The sequence below is a fragment of the Lepus europaeus genome, chromosome 8, assembly GCF_033115175.1.
Source record: "Lepus europaeus isolate LE1 chromosome 8, mLepTim1.pri, whole genome shotgun sequence".
NCBI lineage: Eukaryota > Metazoa > Chordata > Mammalia > Lagomorpha > Leporidae > Lepus > Lepus europaeus.
This window is the reverse complement of record NC_084834.1, coordinates 14,986,776-15,009,151: the sequence shown is the minus strand read 5'-3', so window position 1 is coordinate 15,009,151 and position 22,376 is coordinate 14,986,776. Positions and strand designations below refer to the sequence as shown.

Genomic DNA, 22,376 nt, shown 5'->3' with positions numbered 1-22,376 from the left:
ACTTATTCTGTTGATGAAAAGAACTAAGGCTGTCTAATGGTGTTTTCAGAAAACAGGCCCATATCAATATGCACATGGTTTAAAATAAATTATTTTACACCCCACCATGTTTAATTCATAATGATGATTGTCATGAACTTTATGGTACCCCCAAAAGAGAAGTAAAGGAAAACGCATGAGAACAAAACAGAGGCCGGCGCCGCAGCTCAATAGGCTAATCCTCCGCCTTGCGGCGCCGGCACACCGGGTTCTAGTCCCGGTCGGGGCACCAATCCTGTCCCGGTTGCCCCTCTTCCAGGCCAGCTCTCTGCTGTGGCCAGGGAGTGCAGTGGAGGATGGCCCAAGTGCTTGGGCCCTGCACCCCATGGGAGACCAGGAGAAGCACCTGGCTCCTGCCATCGGATCAGCGCGGTGCGCCGGCCACAGCGCGCCTACCGCGGTGGCCATTGGAGGGTGAACCAACGGCAAAAGGAAGACCTTTCTCTCTGTCTCTTTCTCTCGCTGTCCACTCTGCCTGTCAAAAAAAAAAAAAAAAAAGAGAACAAAACAGATAGATAGGAGAGTTGTTTTGAAAAATACAATTCTTATTTTAAATTTCTTCAAGATTTTTTTTTGTATTTGAACAGCAGCTGAGAACAAAGCATCAGATGACCTTAGGATATAGCAAAGGGTAAAGATAGAAAATCCCAAAGTTTCTGGTAACTTGCAAAGTGCCCATAGAATGTGCAACTGTGGCCAGTGAGAGAAGATGTGCTTCCACATGATGGTCTTGTACAGGTGTCACATGGGCAAATCTCTATCGAGGAAATACATCCTTCCGTGGCAGAAACTAAAGGTTTCAGGAACATTAAGAAAACATAGCCAAACATTCTGGGAAAAGTAGCTCTCAGCATTAGCCTGAAAGCATGGTAGCCATATTGAAGAGGAGTTCTCAGAACTTATGCCACATGAAATTTTCAGCATCTCATAGATCAGAAGACATAAAACATATGGACCCCTACTGAGCTGAGGCATGGTATCATTTGCCACTGAAAGGCTCTAGTCAGTCACCATGCCTGATTCTGGGTCTGACTCCAGTGAGACTATCATACTTCCTGTGGAAGAAAAAACAAAAGTTGCCTAAGTAGATTTTCAGATGCAGATCCAACTCCATGTCAGAAAGCAGGAACACAAGTGATCTCCAACCCAAACAACACATTCTCATAATGTGGATGTTCACAAGTTTTCTGAGACATAATAAGGCTAAGTCTATAAAAATTCAAATTAGGAGAAAATGGGGAGATGTTGTCATGTTTTGAGAGAAAAACAACTGGCAAGTTGAAAATCATTCTTAGAGGTTTGTTTATGTCCTTGGCAATCATGTGAGTTTAAAGAATTTCCCTTCCACTTGGAGAAAATGAGACAACAGTCACAGATGAAAAGAAAGGATCCAGTTGTCGGGGCTAGTGGCCCTGGCCCGACATGAGATGCAGCAGGCTGACGCTGTCCCTTATCTAATCCTGTTTCCTGTACTTTTGTTCTGTAGGCACAAGATTTTTCATCCCACATTCCTGCAGGCAGGATGTGACTTCTGATGAAGGTTTATGATGTTCTTTGCTCTATCTGCAGAGCTTGTACCCTGATCTTTGCTACCTTGTAAACTTGTTTCGTTCCTGTGCTATGCATGATTGCACACAATGAATGTTATCTGTATGGGGCCTGGGGTATATACCCTTGTGTTTCTTGGTGCTCGTGGCTAGAGACTGAAGGGTTTCCTTAGGGAGACTGCCTCCAGTCCCTCATCACCGGGCCCCCTACTTTGGCTTGGAACGCGACGAGGCAATAAACGTGGTGATGAATTGACTGACTGCTGCGTGTCTCTGTGTGGTTTGTCAGGTGGCCTCCGACATCCAGTAATTCAGAAAGTGCTCTCTCCATGTCCCAGTGGGAGCCACGAAAGAACAATATGATGCACAACCCGATTCAGGATCCAGGATCCCTCCCCCAAATCGGAGCTGCAGCGGGCGGGGAGCAGCCATCTTGTTTGTTTACATATGGGCTTAAAGGAGAACTGCCTCTGCCTCCACACTAACCTTCGGAGGTGGGGCCCAAAGGTGGAGTGGAGGGACACTGCACTCCTTGCGCAGGGGCAGGCAGCGAGGGAGGGCAGCTCATAGCCCTGACACCAGTCTACTCAAGTTTCCAGAAAGAAAAAAAATTAAATAGCACCCACAGGAAGAGGGCAGGATCCAGGGGGATGCACTGAAGGATCGAAAACGCAAGGATCCTTAGGAGCCGCCCCACCCACAATCAGAGCTGCAGCAGGCAGAGTGCAGCCATCCTGTTTGTTTACATTCGGGCTTAAAGGAGGCTGGCCTCTGCTTCGGAGGAGGAAGCAGCAGGGGCAGAGTCCAAAGGTGGTCTGGAGCTACTTGACACTCCTCACGCAGGAGGTGCAGTGAGAGTGGCTGACCAACGAACCCCAGGCACAGACACATAAGGGCGAACATAGGAACAAGGAAACCAGCCCCCAAGGGGCAGAGATTGGCACCTGAAAGCCCTGACACCAGCCCACACAAGTTACAAAAAATAAATAAATAAGCAAAACATAAATAAGCAAACTCTAGAAGCAGAGCAGCCTGCTTACACTGGATATTGGTACAGACTCAGCAGCCCACAGCAGAGGGAAATCAACCTGAAAAACCACCCAGACGGAATGCCAAAAAACAAAACAAAAACCCACAACAAGAAGATAGAAGAACACATAAACTTGCCAATGGAGCAGGCTAAACCAACCATAACAGAGGCTGAAGAAGAAGAATTTTAAACCATGCCAGAAAAAGAATTCAGAAAATTAATAATAAGATTACTTAGAAATAATGAGAAACAGTGTCGAGAGTGGAATGAAAAACAAGCCCAAGGATTAGAGATCCTAAAGAGAAGCCAGAATGAAATACTGGAAATGAAAAACTCAATTGACCATATAAAAACACCGTGGATTCCCCCGGAAATCAAACAGATGAAATAGAAGACCGAATATCAGAATTCGAAGACAAACTTCCAGAAATAATACAGTCAGTTCAAACGCAGGAAGAAGAAATGAAAAAATTAAAAAAATATGGTCGGAGACCTACAAGATTCAATCAAACGGTGTAATGTTCAGTTAATAGGAGTCCCTGAGGGGGTGGAAAGAGAGAATGGATTGGAAGGTGTTTTCAATGAAATAACATCAGAAAACTTCAAACAAAGGCAACTGGATAACAACAGGCAAATTCAAAGATAGCCAGGACTCCAAACAGGGTAGACCAGAAGAGAAATTCACCATGACACATTGTGGCAACACTCAGCTCAGTGACACACAAAGAACAAATCCTAAAATGTGCCAGAGAAAAACGACAGATCACATTCAGGGGTAAGTTAATCAGACTCACCCCAGACTTCTCATCACAAACACTACAGGCAAGGAGACAATGGCATGATATATTTCAAGTTTTAAAAGACAAACAATGCCAACCTAGAATACTATACCCTGCAAAGCTATCATTTATGAATGAAGGGGAAATAAAGATCTTCCAAGACAAACAGAAACTGAAAGGATTTGTAACCATGCATCCAGCCCTACAACACTTGCTCAAAGATGTGCTGCACACAGAAATACAAAAACAAGAACTTCACTACCAAAAAAAGCGAATGTAGAGTAACCTACACACAAAGTTCAAAATACATAAACAGCTCCTTTAGGAAACATGAATGAGAAAAGACAGTACTTAACAGTAATCACACTGAATGTGAATGGTCTTAATTCTACTACCAAAAGACATAGACTAGCTGATTGGATCAAGAAAGAGAATCCATCTATATGCTGCCTTCAGGAGACACACCTTATCAGCAAAGATGCACGCAGACTGAAAGTGAAAGGATGGAAAAAGATACTCCAAGCTAACAGAAATCAAAAAAGAGCTGGAGTGGCCATCCTGATATCAGACAAAATAGACTTGAACATAAAAACTATTAAAAGAGACAGAGAAGGGCACTATATAATGATTAAAGGATCTACCCAACAGGAAGACATTACTATTATAAATGCATACGCACCTAATAACAGGGTGCCTGGCTACCTGAAAGAATTACTAAAGGATTTAAAGGGAGATATAGATTCAAATACAATAGTAACAGGGGACTTCAACACCCCACTCTCACCAATGGACAGATCAAACAGATGGATAGACCAATGGAACAGAATAGAAACACCGGAGATCAATCCAAACATCTATTACCAACTCATATTTGACAAAGGACCTAAAACCAACCCCTGGAACAAGGACAGCCTCTTCAACAAATGGTGATTGGAAAACTGGATGTCCACATGTCGAAGTATGAAGCAAGACCCCTACCTTGCACCTTATACAAAAATCCACTCAACATGGATCAAAGAACTAGAGATGCGCCACAACACCATAAAACTAATTGAGAGCATAGGGGAAACCCTTCAAGATATTGGAACAGGCAAAGAATTCCTGGAGAAGACCCCAGAGGCACGGGTAATCAAAGATAAAATAAACAAATGGGATTACCTCAAATTGAAGAGTTTCTTTACAGCAAAGGAAACAGTCAAGAAAGTGAAGAGGCAACCGACAGAATGGGAGACATTATTTGCAAACTACACAACAGATAAAGGATTAACAACTAGAATCTATAAAATGATCAAAAAAACACCACAAAATCAAAACAAACAACCCAATAAAAAATGGGCCAAGGTCCTTAACAGACATTTTTCAAAAGAGGAAATCCAAATGGCCAACAGGCACATGAAAAAATGTTCAGGATCCCTAGCCATCAGGGAAATGCAGATCAAAACCACAATGAGGTTTCACCTCACCCCGGTTAGATTGGCTTACATACAGAAATCAACCAACAACAGATGCTGGCGAGGATGTAGGGGAAAAGGGACACTAATCCACTGTTGGTGGGAATGCAAACTGGTAAAGCCACTATGGAAGACAGTTTGGAGAGTCCTCAGGAACCTGAATATAGCACTACACATGACCCAGCCATCCCACTCCTTGGAATTTACCCAAATGGAATTAAAGGGGAGAAAAAAGAGCCATTTGCACCTCAATATTTGTTGCAGCTCAATTCACAATAGCTAAGACATGGAATCAACCTAAATGTCCATCAACGGATGACTGGATAAAGAAACTATGGGATATGTACTCTATGGAACACTATACAGCAGTAAAAAAACAATGAAATCCGGGCATTCACAACAAAATGGAGGAAGCTGGAAAACATCATGCTGAGTGAAATAAGCCAGTCCAAAAGGGACAAATATCATATGTTCTCCCTGATCGATGGCAACTGAACGAGTATCTAAAATGATACCCATTGAAGTGAAATGGACACTATGAGAAACAATGACATGATCAGCCCTTGCCTAGACTATTGAGGAACAACTTACTATTTTATTCCTTTTAGTATTTTTGTTGTTGTTATTGTTGTTGCTCTGTTTGTTCTACATACGACCACTGGTTGAACTCTGTAATCAATACACAATCATTCTTAGGCATTTAAAATTAACAGAAAAGTGATCTCTATTACATAGGAGTGGGAATAAGAGAGGGAGGCGATATATAGGTTGGCACATGCTCACTCGGACTTACCTCCAATGGTGGCACTAGAAATGCGCCAGGGGATTTCAACTCAGTCTTACCAAGGAGGCAGGTACCAATGCCAGTGCACTTGGTAAAGTGATAAGTATAAATACACAACCGATCCAAAAGATAGGGTATATGTCGAAGAGATCTCACAAATAAGACCAGTGTAAGCAAATAATGAAGGATAGAATTAAAAGGCAAAGAATGATCCTGCGGGGGAAGCAGGACACACAGCAGACTCATAGAATGGCAAACGCCCAAAACAGCACTCCTGCCTCAGAATCAACCCTTGGGACATTCGAATCTGGCTAAAAGGTCCATGAGAGTCTCACAGGCATGGAAAGCCATGACACGGTGGCAAAAATAATCTAAATGAAAGATCCTGGTGAACAAGACCCCAGCAGAAGGAGCAGGCCATCAAGGAGAGAGGCGCTTTTCTCTGAAGGGAGGAAGGAACCTCCACTGTGATACGGCCTTGACTAAACAAGTTCAGAGTTGGTGAACTCAAGGGGCTTCCATAGCCTAGACAGCTCACTGCAAGATTCTCGGGTGATTGCTGATGTCATAAATAAGTGCCAATTGTTAAATCAACAACGGGAGTCACTGGGTACATGCTCCCCATGTAGGATCTCTGTCCTTAATGTGTTTTACTATGAAACTTATAAACAACACTACTAGTCGAACAATACCCTATACCTTGTGCAGTTGTGTGAGGGCAGCCTGTTGAAATCCTTGCTTAGTATATATACTAAGTTGATCTTCAGTGTATGAAGGTAATTGAAAATGAAACTCAATGAAGGGCGGGATGGGAGAGGGAGTGGGAGAGGAGAGGGCCGTGGGAGGGAGGGAGGTTGGGGGGGAAGCCACAACACTACAATTTCTCTTTGTAAATTCACATTTATTAAATAAAAAAATTCAAAAAAAAGAATAATATGATGCACAACCCACTGTCCCTAGTACAGGAGCCACATGGATAACTCCATCAAGGAATCTGGTCCCTCCTGGACAGCAACTGAAGACTTAAATTCACATGACAAAGTCATGCAAATATTTAGGCAAGTTTATCCTTCATGGAGGGCTCCAGAAATGTAGATACGATGCGACAAGCTACTAAACAACCATGCCAACTCTTCAGTAAAGCAACAGAGTACAAATGACATGTCTGACAAATGCCAAGCTCAGGCATGCCCTTCTCTTTGCATGGAGGATTTGGGCCAGGTATATGTGTGGAAATGGTTAGGATTTCCCTGTTGGTTAGATTGATTCTGATGCAGATATACCTAAAATTGTCTTAGGATAGGTTGAGAAAACACATTCGACCTGCTATTACAAGCAAATCAATGATTTGACATCCGAGCAAATGGTACTCAAAATCAACACTTTCTGGAGGTTTCTGAGACATCATAAACTAACAATCAACTACATATCAGAAGTACCAAATGCAAAGATAGAATACTACAAGGAAAAAAGTGTATGGCACGTGGTGGTATAGAACTTGTGTACCAAGCATTGCAGTGACCATAAACAGCTGCAAAAGCATAAGGAGAGAGAAACTGAACATCTTTGTAATCTTGGAAAGTGCATATTGAGTGTGCACCTGTGAGGCCAGTGTAGAGCCACAGGAAGCAAACTGGCTATCTCAGTAAATGTGCCCCAAGAGCAATGTTGTACCTAGGAACTCTATCCTTCCAGGACAGAAAATCAAAGGTTTCCAGCAACCTAAGAAACACAAAGGAAAAATTGAAAAAGTAACCCCTAGTGTTCAGAGAAAGGATCAGCAGAGAATATCAAAGGAACTTGTAAGGCATTCTGATATGTGAGCACATCAAGTGCTCAAGAGAACAGAGGTCAGAACAGAAGTGTACCCAAAGGGAGACTGGTGCTAGCAGCATTGGACACAGTTTGGGTTTGATCAGTTATCATACCATCCTAAATGTCAGATTCCCATGTAATCATCAGGTCTTTGGGCAAGGGAAAGAAAATAAGTCCTCGGTGATTTTTCAGACAGTATACCCATTTCCACATCAGAGAGGAATAAAATCAATATCTCTGAAACACAGAGATGAACACACTCACAATGGATATTCCTGACAATTCTGACTCATGATCCCGTACAGGGAAACATGCATTATGGGAAATGGCTCATGGATTTCAAACAGCTGGAGTAAAATCATTTCCTGTGCTCCACTCATTCTTAAAGGTTTTCTTTCTGTCCAAGGACATATCTTGATACTCCTAATTGCAAAGACAATTCCAGACATCCAAAGAATAGAGAAAGATGTAATGAGAGATCTGGTAACGTACAAATGGGACAAATGGTGTCTACTTGGGAGACAAGTAAAGTCACAGGTAGTCCAAAAGTGTTTTTTAGTTTGGCATCATCTCAGACGATATCTGAAAAAATTTCTACTATATTTACAAATGTTCGAATGGGGAAAACAGGAATGGAACGACATGCAAATGTAGGTGCAGGTTGGCTCCACTGCACACTGCAGCATTAGGTTCAGCGAAAAAACTTGACACTTGATTAGGATTCTGCTATTATATCATCCATGGAAGGATCCAGGCATACTGAATTGAGTGACTGAGAAGACAGATTCCATTCAGCATTAGTATAGAATAACAAAAAATAATTTCCTAACTAAACAGTAAGGAAGAAAAACTAAAAGGCTCGGAGAACATTCAAAAATGCCGAGTCATTATGCAGCAGTGTTCAGCCAATGATAGGATTCATGAGGACAAATGGCAGTCAGGGAGGACACGACTTGCACACGAGCACCTCTACACTGAAGAAATGCATCTATATTGAGCAAAAGTATGAAGATTCCAAAACAGGTTGAAAACACAGACACGTTGTCAGAATAATTAGACACTTAGCAATAACATTCCACCACAAAAATGTCACATCAAAAGGAACAAAACCAGTAACTCTAAAGCACAAACCACACATGAGCCAAAGAGACTGCTCATAAGTTCAACTGAGGGCGCTACAAGTTTGGGGACAACCTTGTGTAACAAGATTAGAGAGACCACAGCACCTACAAAGAAACAGAAAAAAACAGAAAATCTTGGATTCACAGAAAGAGGACACTGAGAAAAATCTCCTAAATCATGGCAAATTACAGGAAACAAAATACATATTAGAGTGCAAAGACAAAATGGTCACGGAGAGAGACTGTGCCACTAAGGGACAGAAACAAAAAAAAAAGAAAACATTTAAGAAAGGTTAGGAAAAGCGAAGCAAAAGAGATTCAAAAAGCACTTTTAAACAAGTTCAAACACTGATAGACAAAATGAAAAATACATGAAAGCAAAAGACAAGGGAATCTTAGGACACAGGACAACTTCTAGGAAAAAATAATCACTAGGAGACAGCTTCCCGACCAAGAGGGAATAGGAAAGCCCTCATTCTCACTCCAGGAGCTCTGGCAACTCAGCACGGGCGTGTGCCTACGCAACAAAAAATCCCACCGAAGGGAAACTGAAGGCAGGCACCAGGGCCGGGCCGGGGAGGGGCCGGGGCAAGGACATCTCAGGAGAAGCAGAGGCCCAGAGGACCATCCTTGCGGAGCGCGGCGTGCCCGCGCCTAAGTCCCCTGCGCACACTGGGCCACCAGGGGCAGTGGGGCACTCCACGCCAGGTCCCGGGAGCCTTCTGCACTCGCAGCCTGCGTGGCAACTCAAGGCATGCTGGTGGGACTGCTGCACCGGACGGGGCCATGGCAGGAGCAGACGTGGGGAACAGGAAGCATAGCCCCCTCCCGGACGGGTTAGGAGACCCCAGCAGGGAGAAACGGACGCCTTGCACACAGGCCCAGGCAGCGTGCAGCCAAGCTGAGAACCCGGGAGCACACACGGCCCCGTGTCGGAGCACCCGACTCGCACCGCGGCCCCTCTCTCTGCCAGGAAGCACATCCTTCCTGGCAGAGAGCCGAGGATGCCACCGCAGCTCCAGAGCACTGGCCAGGGGTTCGGGACCAGGAGTCGCTGGGCGACCGCTTCCCGGTCCCGGAGGGACTAGGAAAGCCCCCTTCTCGCTCCAGGAGCTCCGGCAACCCCGCGGGCACCCAGGGGCAGAGGACACAAGACGCCCGGGCCCCTACCGTGGTCGGGCTCGGTGCAAACGTCGGGCGCATCCGTGCGCGAAGGCGGCACGTCCGGGAGAGGTTCCCGGGTGCCGGGCTCCGCCGTGTCTGCGGAAGAAGAGAGAGAGTACATAGCATACTTGGCCTGAGTTGAGTGAGGGTCTTTTCAGACAACACACCTGCCTCCGCCTAGAAGATCAGGCAGAAAAGGTTCTCCCAGCCCCACATCTCCCCTCGCCTAACGTGGGTACCTAGGTCAGTAAGGAGAAGCACGGGCGTGTGCCTACGCAACAAAAACTCCCACCGAAGGGAAACTGAAGGCAGGCACCAGGGCCGGGCCGGGGAGGGGCCGGGGCAAGGACATCTCAGGAGAAGCAGAGGCCCAGAGGACCATCCTTGCGGAGCGCGGCGTGCCCGCGCCTAAGTCCCCTGCGCACACTGGGCCACCAGGGGCAGTGGGGCACTCCACGCCAGGTCCCGGGAGCCTTCTGCACTCGCAGCCTGCGTGGCAACTCAAGGCATGCTGGTGGGACTGCTGCACCGGACGGGGCCATGGCAGGAGCAGACGTGGGGAACAGGAAGCATAGCCCCCTCCCGGACGGGTTAGGAGACCCCAGCAGGGAGAAACGGACGCCTTGCACACAGGCCCAGGCAGCGTGCAGCCAAGCTGAGAACCCGGGAGCACACACGGCCCCGTGTCGGAGCACCCGACTCGCACCGTGGCCCCTCTCTCTGCCAGGAAGCACATCCTTCCTGGCAGAGAGCCGAGGATGCCACCGCAGCTCCAGAGCACTGGCCAGGGGTTCGGGACCAGGAGTCGCTGGGCGACCGCTTCCCGGTCCCGGAGGGACTAGGAAAGCCCCCTTCTCGCTCCAGGAGCTCCGGCAACCCCGCGGGCACCCAGGGGCAGAGGACACAAGACGCCCGGGCCCCTACCGTGGTCGGGCTCGGTGCAAACGTCGGGCGCATCCGTGCGCGAAGGCGGCACGTCCGGGAGAGGTTCCCGGGTGCCGGGCTCCGCCGTGTCTGCGGAAGAAGAGAGAGAGTACATAGCATACTTGGCCTGAGTTGAGTGAGGGTCTTTTCAGACAACACACCTGCCTCCGCCTAGAAGATCAGGCAGAAAAGGTTCTCCCAGCCCCACATCTCCCCTCGCCTAACGTGGGTACCTAGGTCAGTAAGGAGAAGCACGGGCGTGTGCCTACGCAACAAAAAATCCCACCGAAGGGAAACTGAAGGCAGGCACCAGGGCCGGGCCGGGGAGGGGCCGGGGCAAGGACATCTCAGGAGAAGCAGAGGCCCAGAGGACCATCCTTGCGGAGCGCGGCGTGCCCGCGCCTAAGTCCCCTGCGCACACTGGGCCACCAGGGGCAGTGGGGCACTCCACGCCAGGTCCCGGGAGCCTTCTGCACTCGCAGCCTGCGTGGCAACTCAAGGCATGCTGGTGGGACTGCTGCACCGGACGGGGCCATGGCAGGAGCAGACGTGGGGAACAGGAAGCATAGCCCCCTCCCGGACGGGTTAGGAGACCCCAGCGGGGAGAAACGGACGCCTTGCACACAGGCCCAGGCAGCGTGCAGCCAAGCTGAGAACCCGGGAGCACACACGGCCCCGTGTCGGAGCACCCGACTCGCACCGCGGCCCCTCTCTCTGCCAGGAAGCACATCCTTCCTGGCAGAGAGCCGAGGATGCCACCGCAGCTCCAGAGCACTGGCCAGGGCTTCGGGACCAGGAGTCGCTGGGCGACCGCTTCCCGGTCCCGGAGGGACTAGGAAAGCCCCCTCCTCGCTCCAGGAGCTCCGGCAACCCCGCGGGCACCCAGGGGCAGAGGACACAAGACGCCCGGGCCCCTACCGTGGTCGGGCTCGGTGCAAACGTCGGGCGCATCCGTGCGCGAAGGCGGCACGTCCGGGAGAGGTTCCCGGGTGCCGGGCTCCGCCGTGTCTGCGGAAGAAGAGAGAGAGTACATAGCATACTTGGCCTGAGTTGAGTGAGGGTCTTTTCAGACAACACACCTGCCTCCGCCTAGAAGATCAGGCAGAAAAGGTTCTCCCAGCCCCACATCTCCCCTCGCCTAACGTGGGTACCTAGGTCAGTAAGGAGAAGCACGGGCGTGTGCCTACGCAACAAAAAATCCCACCGAAGGGAAACTGAAGGCAGGCACCAGGGCCGGGCCGGGGAGGGGCCGGGGCAAGGACATCTCAGGAGAAGCAGAGGCCCAGAGGACCATCCTTGCGGAGCGCGGCGTGCCCGCGCCTAAGTCCCCTGCGCACACTGGGCCACCAGGGGCAGTGGGGCACTCCACGCCAGGTCCCGGGAGCCTTCTGCACTCGCAGCCTGCGTGGCAACTCAAGGCATGCTGGTGGGACTGCTGCACCGGACGGGGCCATGGCAGGAGCAGACGTGGGGAACAGGAAGCATAGCCCCCTCCCGGACGGGTTAGGAGACCCCAGCGGGGAGAAACGGACGCCTTGCACACAGGCCCAGGCAGCGTGCAGCCAAGCTGAGAACCCGGGAGCACACACGGCCCCGTGTCGGAGCACCCGACTCGCACCGCGGCCCCTCTCTCTGCCAGGAAGCACATCCTTCCTGGCAGAGAGCCGAGGATGCCACCGCAGCTCCAGAGCACTGGCCAGGGGTTCGGGACCAGGAGTCGCTGGGCGACCGCTTCCCGGTCCCGGAGGGACTAGGAAAGCCCCCTCCTCGCTCCAGGAGCTCCGGCAACCCCGCGGGCACCCAGGGGCAGAGGACACAAGACGCCCGGGCCCCTACCGTGGTCGGGCTCGGTGCAAACGTCGGGCGCATCCGTGCGCGAAGGCGGCACGTCCGGGAGAGGTTCCCGGGTGCCGGGCTCCGCCGTGTCTGCGGAAGAAGAGAGAGAGTACATAGCATACTTGGCCTGAGTTGAGTGAGGGTCTTTTCAGACAACACACCTGCCTCCGCCTAGAAGATCAGGCAGAAAAGGTTCTCCCAGCCCCACATCTCCCCTCGCCTAACGTGGGTACCTAGGTCAGTAAGGAGAAGCACGGGCGTGTGCCTACGCAACAAAAAATCCCACCGAAGGGAAACTGAAGGCAGGCACCAGGGCCGGGCCGGGGAGGGGCCGGGGCAAGGACATCTCAGGAGAAGCAGAGGCCCAGAGGACCATCCTTGCGGAGCGCGGCGTGCCCGCGCCTAAGTCCCCTGCGCACACTGGGCCACCAGGGGCAGTGGGGCACTCCACGCCAGGTCCCGGGAGCCTTCTGCACTCGCAGCCTGCGTGGCAACTCAAGGCATGCTGGTGGGACTGCTGCACCGGACGGGGCCATGGCAGGAGCAGACGTGGGGAACAGGAAGCATAGCCCCCTCCCGGACGGGTTAGGAGACCCCAGCGGGGAGAAACGGACGCCTTGCACACAGGCCCAGGCAGCGTGCAGCCAAGCTGAGAACCCGGGAGCACACACGGCCCCGTGTCGGAGCACCCGACTCGCACCGCGGCCCCTCTCTCTGCCAGGAAGCACATCCTTCCTGGCAGAGAGCCGAGGATGCCACCGCAGCTCCAGAGCACTGGCCAGGGGTTCGGGAGCAGGAGTCACTGGGCGACCGCTTCCCGGTCCCGGAGGGACTAGGAAAGCCCCCTCCTCGCTCCAGGAGCTCCGGCAACCCCGCGGGCACCCAGGGGCAGAGGACACAAGACGCCCGGGCCCCTACCGTGGTCGGGCTCGGTGCAAACGTCGGGCGCATCCGTGCGCGAAGGCGGCACGTCCGGGAGAGGTTCCCGGGTGCCGGGCTCCGCCGTGTCTGCGGAAGAAGAGAGAGAGTACATAGCATACTTGGCCTGAGTTGAGTGAGGGTCTTTTCAGACAACACACCTGCCTCCGCCTAGAAGATCAGGCAGAAAAGGTTCTCCCAGCCCCACATCTCCCCTCGCCTAACGTGGGTACCTAGGTCAGTAAGGAGAAGCACGGGCGTGTGCCTACGCAACAAAAACTCCCACCGAAGGGAAACTGAAGGCAGGCACCAGGGCCGGGCCGGGGAGGGGCCGGGGCAAGGACATCTCAGGAGAAGCAGAGGCCCAGAGGACCATCCTTGCGGAGCGCGGCGTGCCCGCGCCTAAGTCCCCTGCGCACACTGGGCCACCAGGGGCAGTGGGGCACTCCACGCCAGGTCCCGGGAGCCTTCTGCACTCGCAGCCTGCGTGGCAACTCAAGGCATGCTGGTGGGACTGCTGCACCGGACGGGGCCATGGCAGGAGCAGACGTGGGGAACAGGAAGCATAGCCCCCTCCCGGACGGGTTAGGAGACCCCAGCGGGGAGAAACGGACGCCTTGCACACAGGCCCAGGCAGCGTGCAGCCAAGCTGAGAACCCGGGAGCACACACGGCCCCGTGTCGGAGCACCCGACTCGCACCGCGGCCCCTCTCTCTGCCAGGAAGCACATCCTTCCTGGCAGAGAGCCGAGGATGCCACCGCAGCTCCAGAGCACTGGCCAGGGGTTCGGGACCAGGAGTCGCTGGGCGACCGCTTCCCGGTCCCGGAGGGACTAGGAAAGCCCCCTCCTCGCTCCAGGAGCTCCGGCAACCCCGCGGGCACCCAGGGGCAGAGGACACAAGACGCCCGGGCCCCTACCGTGGTCGGGCTCGGTGCAAACGTCGGGCGCATCCGTGCGCGAAGGCGGCACGTCCGGGAGAGGTTCCCGGGTGCCGGGCTCCGCCGTGTCTGCGGAAGAAGAGAGAGAGTACATAGCATACTTGGCCTGAGTTGAGTGAGGGTCTTTTCAGACAACACACCTGCCTCCGCCTAGAAGATCAGGCAGAAAAGGTTCTCCCAGCCCCACATCTCCCCTCGCCTAACGTGGGTACCTAGGTCAGTAAGGAGAAGCACGGGCGTGTGCCTACGCAACAAAAAATCCCACCGAAGGGAAACTGAAGGCAGGCACCAGGGCCGGGCCGGGGAGGGGCCGGGGCAAGGACATCTCAGGAGAAGCAGAGGCCCAGAGGACCATCCTTGCGGAGCGCGGCGTGCCCGCGCCTAAGTCCCCTGCGCACACTGGGCCACCAGGGGCAGAGGGGCACTCCACGCCAGGTCCCGGGAGCCTTCTGCACTCGCAGCCTGCGTGGCAACTCAAGGCATGCTGGTGGGACTGCTGCACCGGACGGGGCCATGGCAGGAGCAGACGTGGGGAACAGGAAGCATAGCCCCCTCCCGGACGGGTTAGGAGACCCCAGCGGGGAGAAACGGACGCCTTGCACACAGGCCCAGGCAGCGTGCAGCCAAGCTGAGAACCCGGGAGCACACACGGCCCCGTGTCGGAGCACCCGACTCGCACCGCGGCCCCTCTCTCTGCCAGGAAGCACATCCTTCCTGGCAGAGAGCCGAGGATGCCACCGCAGCTCCAGAGCACTGGCCAGGGGTTCGGGACCAGGAGTCGCTGGGCGACCGCTTCCCGGTCCCGGAGGGACTAGGAAAGCCCCCTCCTCGCTCCAGGAGCTCCGGCAACCCCGCGGGCACCCAGGGGCAGAGGACACAAGACGCCCGGGCCCCTACCGTGGTCGGGCTCGGTGCAAACGTCGGGCGCATCCGTGCGCGAAGGCGGCACGTCCGGGAGAGGTTCCCGGGTGCCGGGCTCCGCCGTGTCTGCGGAAGAAGAGAGAGAGTACATAGCATACTTGGCCTGAGTTGAGTGAGGGTCTTTTCAGACAACACACCTGCCTCCGCCTAGAAGATCAGGCAGAAAAGGTTCTCCCAGCCCCACATCTCCCCTCGCCTAACGTGGGTACCTAGGTCAGTAAGGAGAAGCACGGGCGTGTGCCTACGCAACAAAAAATCCCACCGAAGGGAAACTGAAGGCAGGCACCAGGGCCGGGCCGGGGAGGGGCCGGGGCAAGGACATCTCAGGAGAAGCAGAGGCCCAGAGGACCATCCTTGCGGAGCGCGGCGTGCCCGCGCCTAAGTCCCCTGCGCACACTGGGCCACCAGGGGCAGAGGGGCACTCCACGCCAGGTCCCGGGAGCCTTCTGCACTCGCAGCCTGCGTGGCAACTCAAGGCATGCTGGTGGGACTGCTGCACCGGACGGGGCCATGGCAGGAGCAGACGTGGGGAACAGGAAGCATAGCCCCCTCCCGGACGGGTTAGGAGACCCCAGCGGGGAGAAACGGACGCCTTGCACACAGGCCCAGGCAGCGTGCAGCCAAGCTGAGAACCCGGGAGCACACACGGCCCCGTGTCGGAGCACCCGACTCGCACCGCGGCCCCTCTCTCTGCCAGGAAGCACATCCTTCCTGGCAGAGAGCCGAGGATGCCACCGCAGCTCCAGAGCACTGGCCAGGGCTTCGGGACCAGGAGTCGCTGGGCGACCGCTTCCCGGTCCCGGAGGGACTAGGAAAGCCCCCTCCTCGCTCCAGGAGCTCCGGCAACCCCGCGGGCACCCAGGGGCAGAGGACACAAGACGCCCGGGCCCCTACCGTGGTCGGGCTCGGTGCAAACGTCGGGCGCATCCGTGCGCGAAGGCGGCACGTCCGGGAGAGGTTCCCGGGTGCCGGGCTCCGCCGTGTCTGCGGAAGAAGAGAGAGAGTACATAGCATACTTGGCCTGAGTTGAGTGAGGGTCTTTTCAGACAACACACCTGCCTCCGCCTAGAAGATCAGGCAGAAAAGGTTCTCCCAGCCCCACATCTCCCCTCGCCTAACGTGGGTACCTAGGTCAGTAAGGAGAAGCACGGGCGTGTGCCTACGCAACAAAAAATCCCACCGAAGGGAAACTGAAGGCAGGCACCAGGGCCGGGCCGGGGAGGGGCCGGGGCAAGGACATCTCAGGAGAAGCAGAGGCCCAGAGGACCATCCTTGCGGAGCGCGGCGTGCCCGCGCCTAAGTCCCCTGCGCACACTGGGCCACCAGGGGCAGTGGGGCACTCCACGCCAGGTCCCGGGAGCCTTCTGCACTCGCAGCCTGCGTGGCAACTCAAGGCATGCTGGTGGGACTGCTGCACCGGACGGGGCCATGGCAGGAGCAGACGTGGGGAACAGGAAGCATAGCCCCCTCCCGGACGGGTTAGGAGACCCCAGCGGGGAGAAACGGACGCCTTGCACACAGGCCCAGGCAGCGTGCAGCCAAGCTGAGAACCCGGGAGCACACACGGCCCCGTGTCGGAGCACCCGACTCGCACCGCGGCCCCTCTCTCTGCCAGGAAGCACATCCTTCCTGGCAGAGAGCCGAGGATGCCACCGCAGCTCCAGAGCACTGGCCAGGGGTTCGGGACCAGGAGTCGCTGGGCGACCGCTTCCCGGTCCCGGAGGGACTAGGAAAGCCCCCTCCTCGCTCCAGGAGCTCCGGCAACCCCGCGGGCACCCAGGGGCAGAGGACACAAGACGCCCGGGCCCCTACCGTGGTCGGGCTCGGTGCAAACGTCGGGCGCATCCGTGCGCGAAGGCGGCACGTCCGGGAGAGGTTCCCGGGTGCCGGGCTCCGCCGTGTCTGCGGAAGAAGAGAGAGAGTACATAGCATACTTGGCCTGAGTTGAGTGAGGGTCTTTTCAGACAACACACCTGCCTCCGCCTAGAAGATCAGGCAGAAAAGGTTCTCCCAGCCCCACATCTCCCCTCGCCTAACGTGGGTACCTAGGTCAGTAAGGAGAAGCACGGGCGTGTGCCTACGCAACAAAAAATCCCACCGAAGGGAAACTGAAGGCAGGCACCAGGGCCGGGCCGGGGAGGGGCCGGGGCAAGGACATCTCAGGAGAAGCAGAGGCCCAGAGGACCATCCTTGCGGAGCGCGGCGTGCCCGCGCCTAAGTCCCCTGCGCACACTGGGCCACCAGGGGCAGTGGGGCACTCCACGCCAGGTCCCGGGAGCCTTCTGCACTCGCAGCCTGCGTGGCAACTCAAGGCATGCTGGTGGGACTGCTGCACCGGACGGGGCCATGGCAGGAGCAGACGTGGGGAACAGGAAGCATAGCCCCCTCCCGGACGGGTTAGGAGACCCCAGCGGGGAGAAACGGACGCCTTGCACACAGGCCCAGGCAGCGTGCAGCCAAGCTGAGAACCCGGGAGCACACACGGCCCCGTGTCGGAGCACCCGACTCGCACCGCGGCCCCTCTCTCTGCCAGGAAGCACATCCTTCCTGGCAGAGAGCCGAGGATGCCACCGCAGCTCCAGAGCACTGGCCAGGGGTTCGGGACCAGGAGTCGCTGGGCGACCGCTTCCCGGTCCCGGAGGGACTAGGAAAGCCCCCTCCTCGCTCCAGGAGCTCCGGCAACCCCGCGGGCACCCAGGGGCAGAGGACACAAGACGCCCGGGCCCCTACCGTGGTCGGGCTCGGTGCAAACGTCGGGCGCATCCGTGCGCGAAGGCGGCACGTCCGGGAGAGGTTCCCGGGTGCCGGGCTCCGCCGTGTCTGCGGAAGAAGAGAGAGAGTACATAGCATACTTGGCCTGAGTTGAGTGAGGGTCTTTTCAGACAACACACCTGCCTCCGCCTAGAAGATCAGGCAGAAAAGGTTCTCCCAGCCCCACATCTCCCCTCGCCTAACGTGGGTACCTAGGTCAGTAAGGAGAAGCACGGGCGTGTGCCTACGCAACAAAAAATCCCACCGAAGGGAAACTGAAGGCAGGCACCAGGGCCGGGCCGGGGAGGGGCCGGGGCAAGGACATCTCAGGAGAAGCAGAGGCCCAGAGGACCATCCTTGCGGAGCGCGGCGTGCCCGCGCCTAAGTCCCCTGCGCACACTGGGCCACCAGGGGCAGTGGGGCACTCCACGCCAGGTCCCGGGAGCCTTCTGCACTCGCAGCCTGCGTGGCAACTCAAGGCATGCTGGTGGGACTGCTGCACCGGACGGGGCCATGGCAGGAGCAGACGTGGGGAACAGGAAGCATAGCCCCCTCCCGGACGGGTTAGGAGACCCCAGCGGGGAGAAACGGACGCCTTGCACACAGGCCCAGGCAGCGTGCAGCCAAGCTGAGAACCCGGGAGCACACACGGCCCCGTGTCGGAGCACCCGACTCGCACCGCGGCCCCTCTCTCTGCCAGGAAGCACATCCTTCCTGGCAGAGAGCCGAGGATGCCACCGCAGCTCCAGAGCACTGGCCAGGGGTTCGGGACCAGGAGTCGCTGGGCGACCGCTTCCCGGTCCCGGAGGGACTAGGAAAGCCCCCTCCTCGCTCCAGGAGCTCCGGCAACCCCGCGGGCACCCAGGGGCAGAGGACACAAGACGCCCGGGCCCCTACCGTGGTCGGGCTCGGTGCAAACGTCGGGCGCATCCGTGCGCGAAGGCGGCACGTCCGGGAGAGGTTCCCGGGTGCCGGGCTCCGCCGTGTCTGCGGAAGAAGAGAGAGAGTACATAGCATACTTGGCCTGAGTTGAGTGAGGGTCTTTTCAGACAACACACCTGCCTCCGCCTAGAAGATCAGGCAGAAAAGGTTCTCCCAGCCCCACATCTCCCCTCGCCTAATGTGGGTACCTAGGTCAGTAAGGAGAAGCACGGGCGTGTGCCTACGCAACAAAAAATCCCACCGAAGGGAAACTGAAGGCAGGCACCAGGGCCGGGCCGGGGAAGGGCCGGGGCAAGGACATCTCAGGAGAAGCAGAGGCCCAGAGGACCATCCTTGCGGAGCGCGGCGTGCCCGCGCCTAAGTCCCCTGCGCACACTGGGCCACCAGGGGCAGTGGGGCACTCCACGCCAGGTCCCGGGAGCCTTCTGCACTCGCAGCCTGCGTGGCAACTCAAGGCATGCTGGTGGGACTGCTGCACCGGACGGGGCCATGGCAGGAGCAGACGTGGGGAACAGGAAGCATAGCCCCCTCCCGGACGGGTTAGGAGACCCCAGCGGGGAGAAACGGACGCCTTGCACACAGGCCCAGGCAGCGTGCAGCCAAGCTGAGAAACCGGGAGCACACACGGCCCCGTGTCGGAGCACCCGACTCGCACCGCGGCCCCTCTCTCTGCCAGGAAGCACATCCTTCCTGGCAGAGAGCCGAGGATGCCACCGCAGCTCCAGAGCACTGGCCAGGGCTTCGGGACCAGGAGTCGCTGGGCGACCGCTTCCCGGTCCCGGAGGGACTAGGAAAGCCCCCTCCTCGCTCCAGGAGCTCCGGCAACCCCGCGGGCACCCAGGGGCAGAGGACACAAGACGCCCGGGCCCCTACCGTGGTCGGGCTCGGTGCAAACGTCGGGCGCATCCGTGCGCGAAGGCGGCACGTCCGGGAGAGGTTCCCGGGTGCCGGGCTCCGCCGTGTCTGCGGAAGAAGAGAGAGAGTACATAGCATACTTGGCCTGAGTTGAGTGAGGGTCTTTTCAGACAACACACCTGCCTCCGCCTAGAAGATCAGGCAGAAAAGGTTCTCCCAGCCCCACATCTCCCCTCGCCTAACGTGGGTACCTAGGTCAGTAAGGAGAAGCACGGGCGTGTGCCTACGCAACAAAAAATCCCACCGAAGGGAAACTGAAGGCAGGCACCAGGGCCGGGCCGGGGAGGGGCCGGGGCAAGGACATCTCAGGAGAAGCAGAGGCCCAGAGGACCATCCTTGCGGAGCGCGGCGTGCCCGCGCCTAAGTCCCCTGCGCACACTGGGCCACCAGGGGCAGTGGGGCACTCCACGCCAGGTCCCGGGAGCCTTCTGCACTCGCAGCCTGCGTGGCAACTCAAGGCATGCTGGTGGGACTGCTGCACCGGACGGGGCCATGGCAGGAGCAGACGTGGGGAACAGGAAGCATAGCCCCCTCCCGGACGGGTTAGGAGACCCCAGCGGGGAGAAACGGACGCCTTGCACACAGGCCCAGGCAGCGTGCAGCCAAGCTGAGAACCCGGGAGCACACACGGCCCCGTGTCGGAGCACCCGACTCGCACCGCGGCCCCTCTCTCTGCCAGGAAGCACATCCTTCCTGGCAGAGAGCCGAGGATGCCACCGCAGCTCCAGAGCACTGGCCAGGGGTTCGGGACCAGGAGTCGCTGGGCGACCGCTTCCCGGTCCCGGAGGGACTAGGAAAGCCCCCTCCTCGCTCCAGGAGCTCCGGCAACCCCGCGGGCACCCAGGGGCAGAGGACACAAGACGCCCGGGCCCCTACCGTGGTCGGGCTCGGTGCAAACGTCGGGCGCATCCGTGCGCGAAGGCGGCACGTCCGGGAGAGGTTCCCGGGTGCCGGGCTCCGCCGTGTCTGCGGAAGAAGAGAGAGAGTACATAGCATACTTGGCCTGAGTTGAGTGAGGGTCTTTTCAGACAACACACCTGCCTCCGCCTAGAAGATCAGGCAGAAAAGGTTCTCCCAGCCCCACATCTCCCCTCGCCTAACGTGGGTACCTAGGTCAGTAAGGAGAAGCACGGGCGTGTGCCTACGCAACAAAAAATCCCACCGAAGGGAAACTGAAGGCAGGCACCAGGGCCGGGCCGGGGAGGGGCCGGGGCAAGGACATCTCAGGAGAAGCAGAGGCCCAGAGGACCATCCTTGCGGAGCGCGGCGTGCCCGCGCCTAAGTCCCCTGCGCACACTGGGCCACCAGGGGCAGTGGGGCACTCCACGCCAGGTCCCGGGAGCCTTCTGCACTCGCAGCCTGCGTGGCAACTCAAGGCATGCTGGTGGGACTGCTGCACCGGACGGGGCCATGGCAGGAGCAGACGTGGGGAACAGGAAGCATAGCCCCCTCCCGGACGGGTTAGGAGACCCCAGCGGGGAGAAACGGACGCCTTGCACACAGGCCCAGGCAGCGTGCAGCCAAGCTGAGAACCCGGGAGCACACACGGCCCCGTGTCGGAGCACCCGACTCGCACCGCGGCCCCTCTCTCTGCCAGGAAGCACATCCTTCCTGGCAGAGAGCCGAGGATGCCACCGCAGCTCCAGAGCACTGGCCAGGGGTTCGGGACCAGGAGTCGCTGGGCGACCGCTTCCCGGTCCCGGAGGGACTAGGAAAGCCCCCTCCTCGCTCCAGGAGCTCCGGCAACCCCGCGGGCACCCAGGGGCAGAGGACACAAGACGCCCGGGCCCCTACCGTGGTCGGGCTCGGTGCAAACGTCGGGCGCATCCGTGCGCGAAGGCGGCACGTCCGGGAGAGGTTCCCGGGTGCCGGGCTCCGCCGTGTCTGCGGAAGAAGAGAGAGAGTACATAGCATACTTGGCCTGAGTTGAGTGAGGGTCTTTTCAGACAACACACCTGCCTCCGCCTAGAAGATCAGGCAGAAAAGGTTCTCCCAGCCCCACATCTCCCCTCGCCTAACGTGGGTACCTAGGTCAGTAAGGAGAAGCACGGGCGTGTGCCTACGCAACAAAAAATCCCACCGAAGGGAAACTGAAGGCAGGCACCAGGGCCGGGCCGGGGAGGGGCCGGGGCAAGGACATCTCAGGAGAAGCAGAGGCCCAGAGGACCATCCTTGCGGAGCGCGGCGTGCCCGCGCCTAAGTCCCCTGCGCACACTGGGCCACCAGGGGCAGTGGGGCACTCCACGCCAGGTCCCGGGAGCCTTCTGCACTCGCAGCCTGCGTGGCAACTCAAGGCATGCTGGTGGGACTGCTGCACCGGACGGGGCCATGGCAGGAGCAGACGTGGGGAACAGGAAGCATAGCCCCCTCCCGGACGGGTTAGGAGACCCCAGCGGGGAGAAACGGACGCCTTGCACACAGGCCCAGGCAGCGTGCAGCCAAGCTGAGAACCCGGGAGCACACACGGCCCCGTGTCGGAGCACCCGACTCGCACCGCGGC

At 56.8% G+C, this 22,376-nt stretch overlaps 1 protein-coding gene across 1 annotated transcript in view; it reads right to left on the bottom strand.

Moving 5' to 3' along the window:
* Positions 1–7,334: 7,334 nt before the first annotated feature.
* Positions 7,335–22,376, bottom strand: part of LOC133765222 (rho GTPase-activating protein 20-like) — a 73,042-nt gene continuing 58,000 nt past the window's right edge. The window contains exons 16-17 of the mRNA XM_062198880.1: positions 8,577–8,671; positions 7,335–7,352 (exon numbers count right to left, since the gene is read on the bottom strand). Of these exons, the coding sequence (XP_062054864.1) occupies positions 7,335–7,352; positions 8,577–8,671 (113 nt within the window). The remainder of the gene's footprint in view (positions 7,353–8,576; positions 8,672–22,376) is intronic.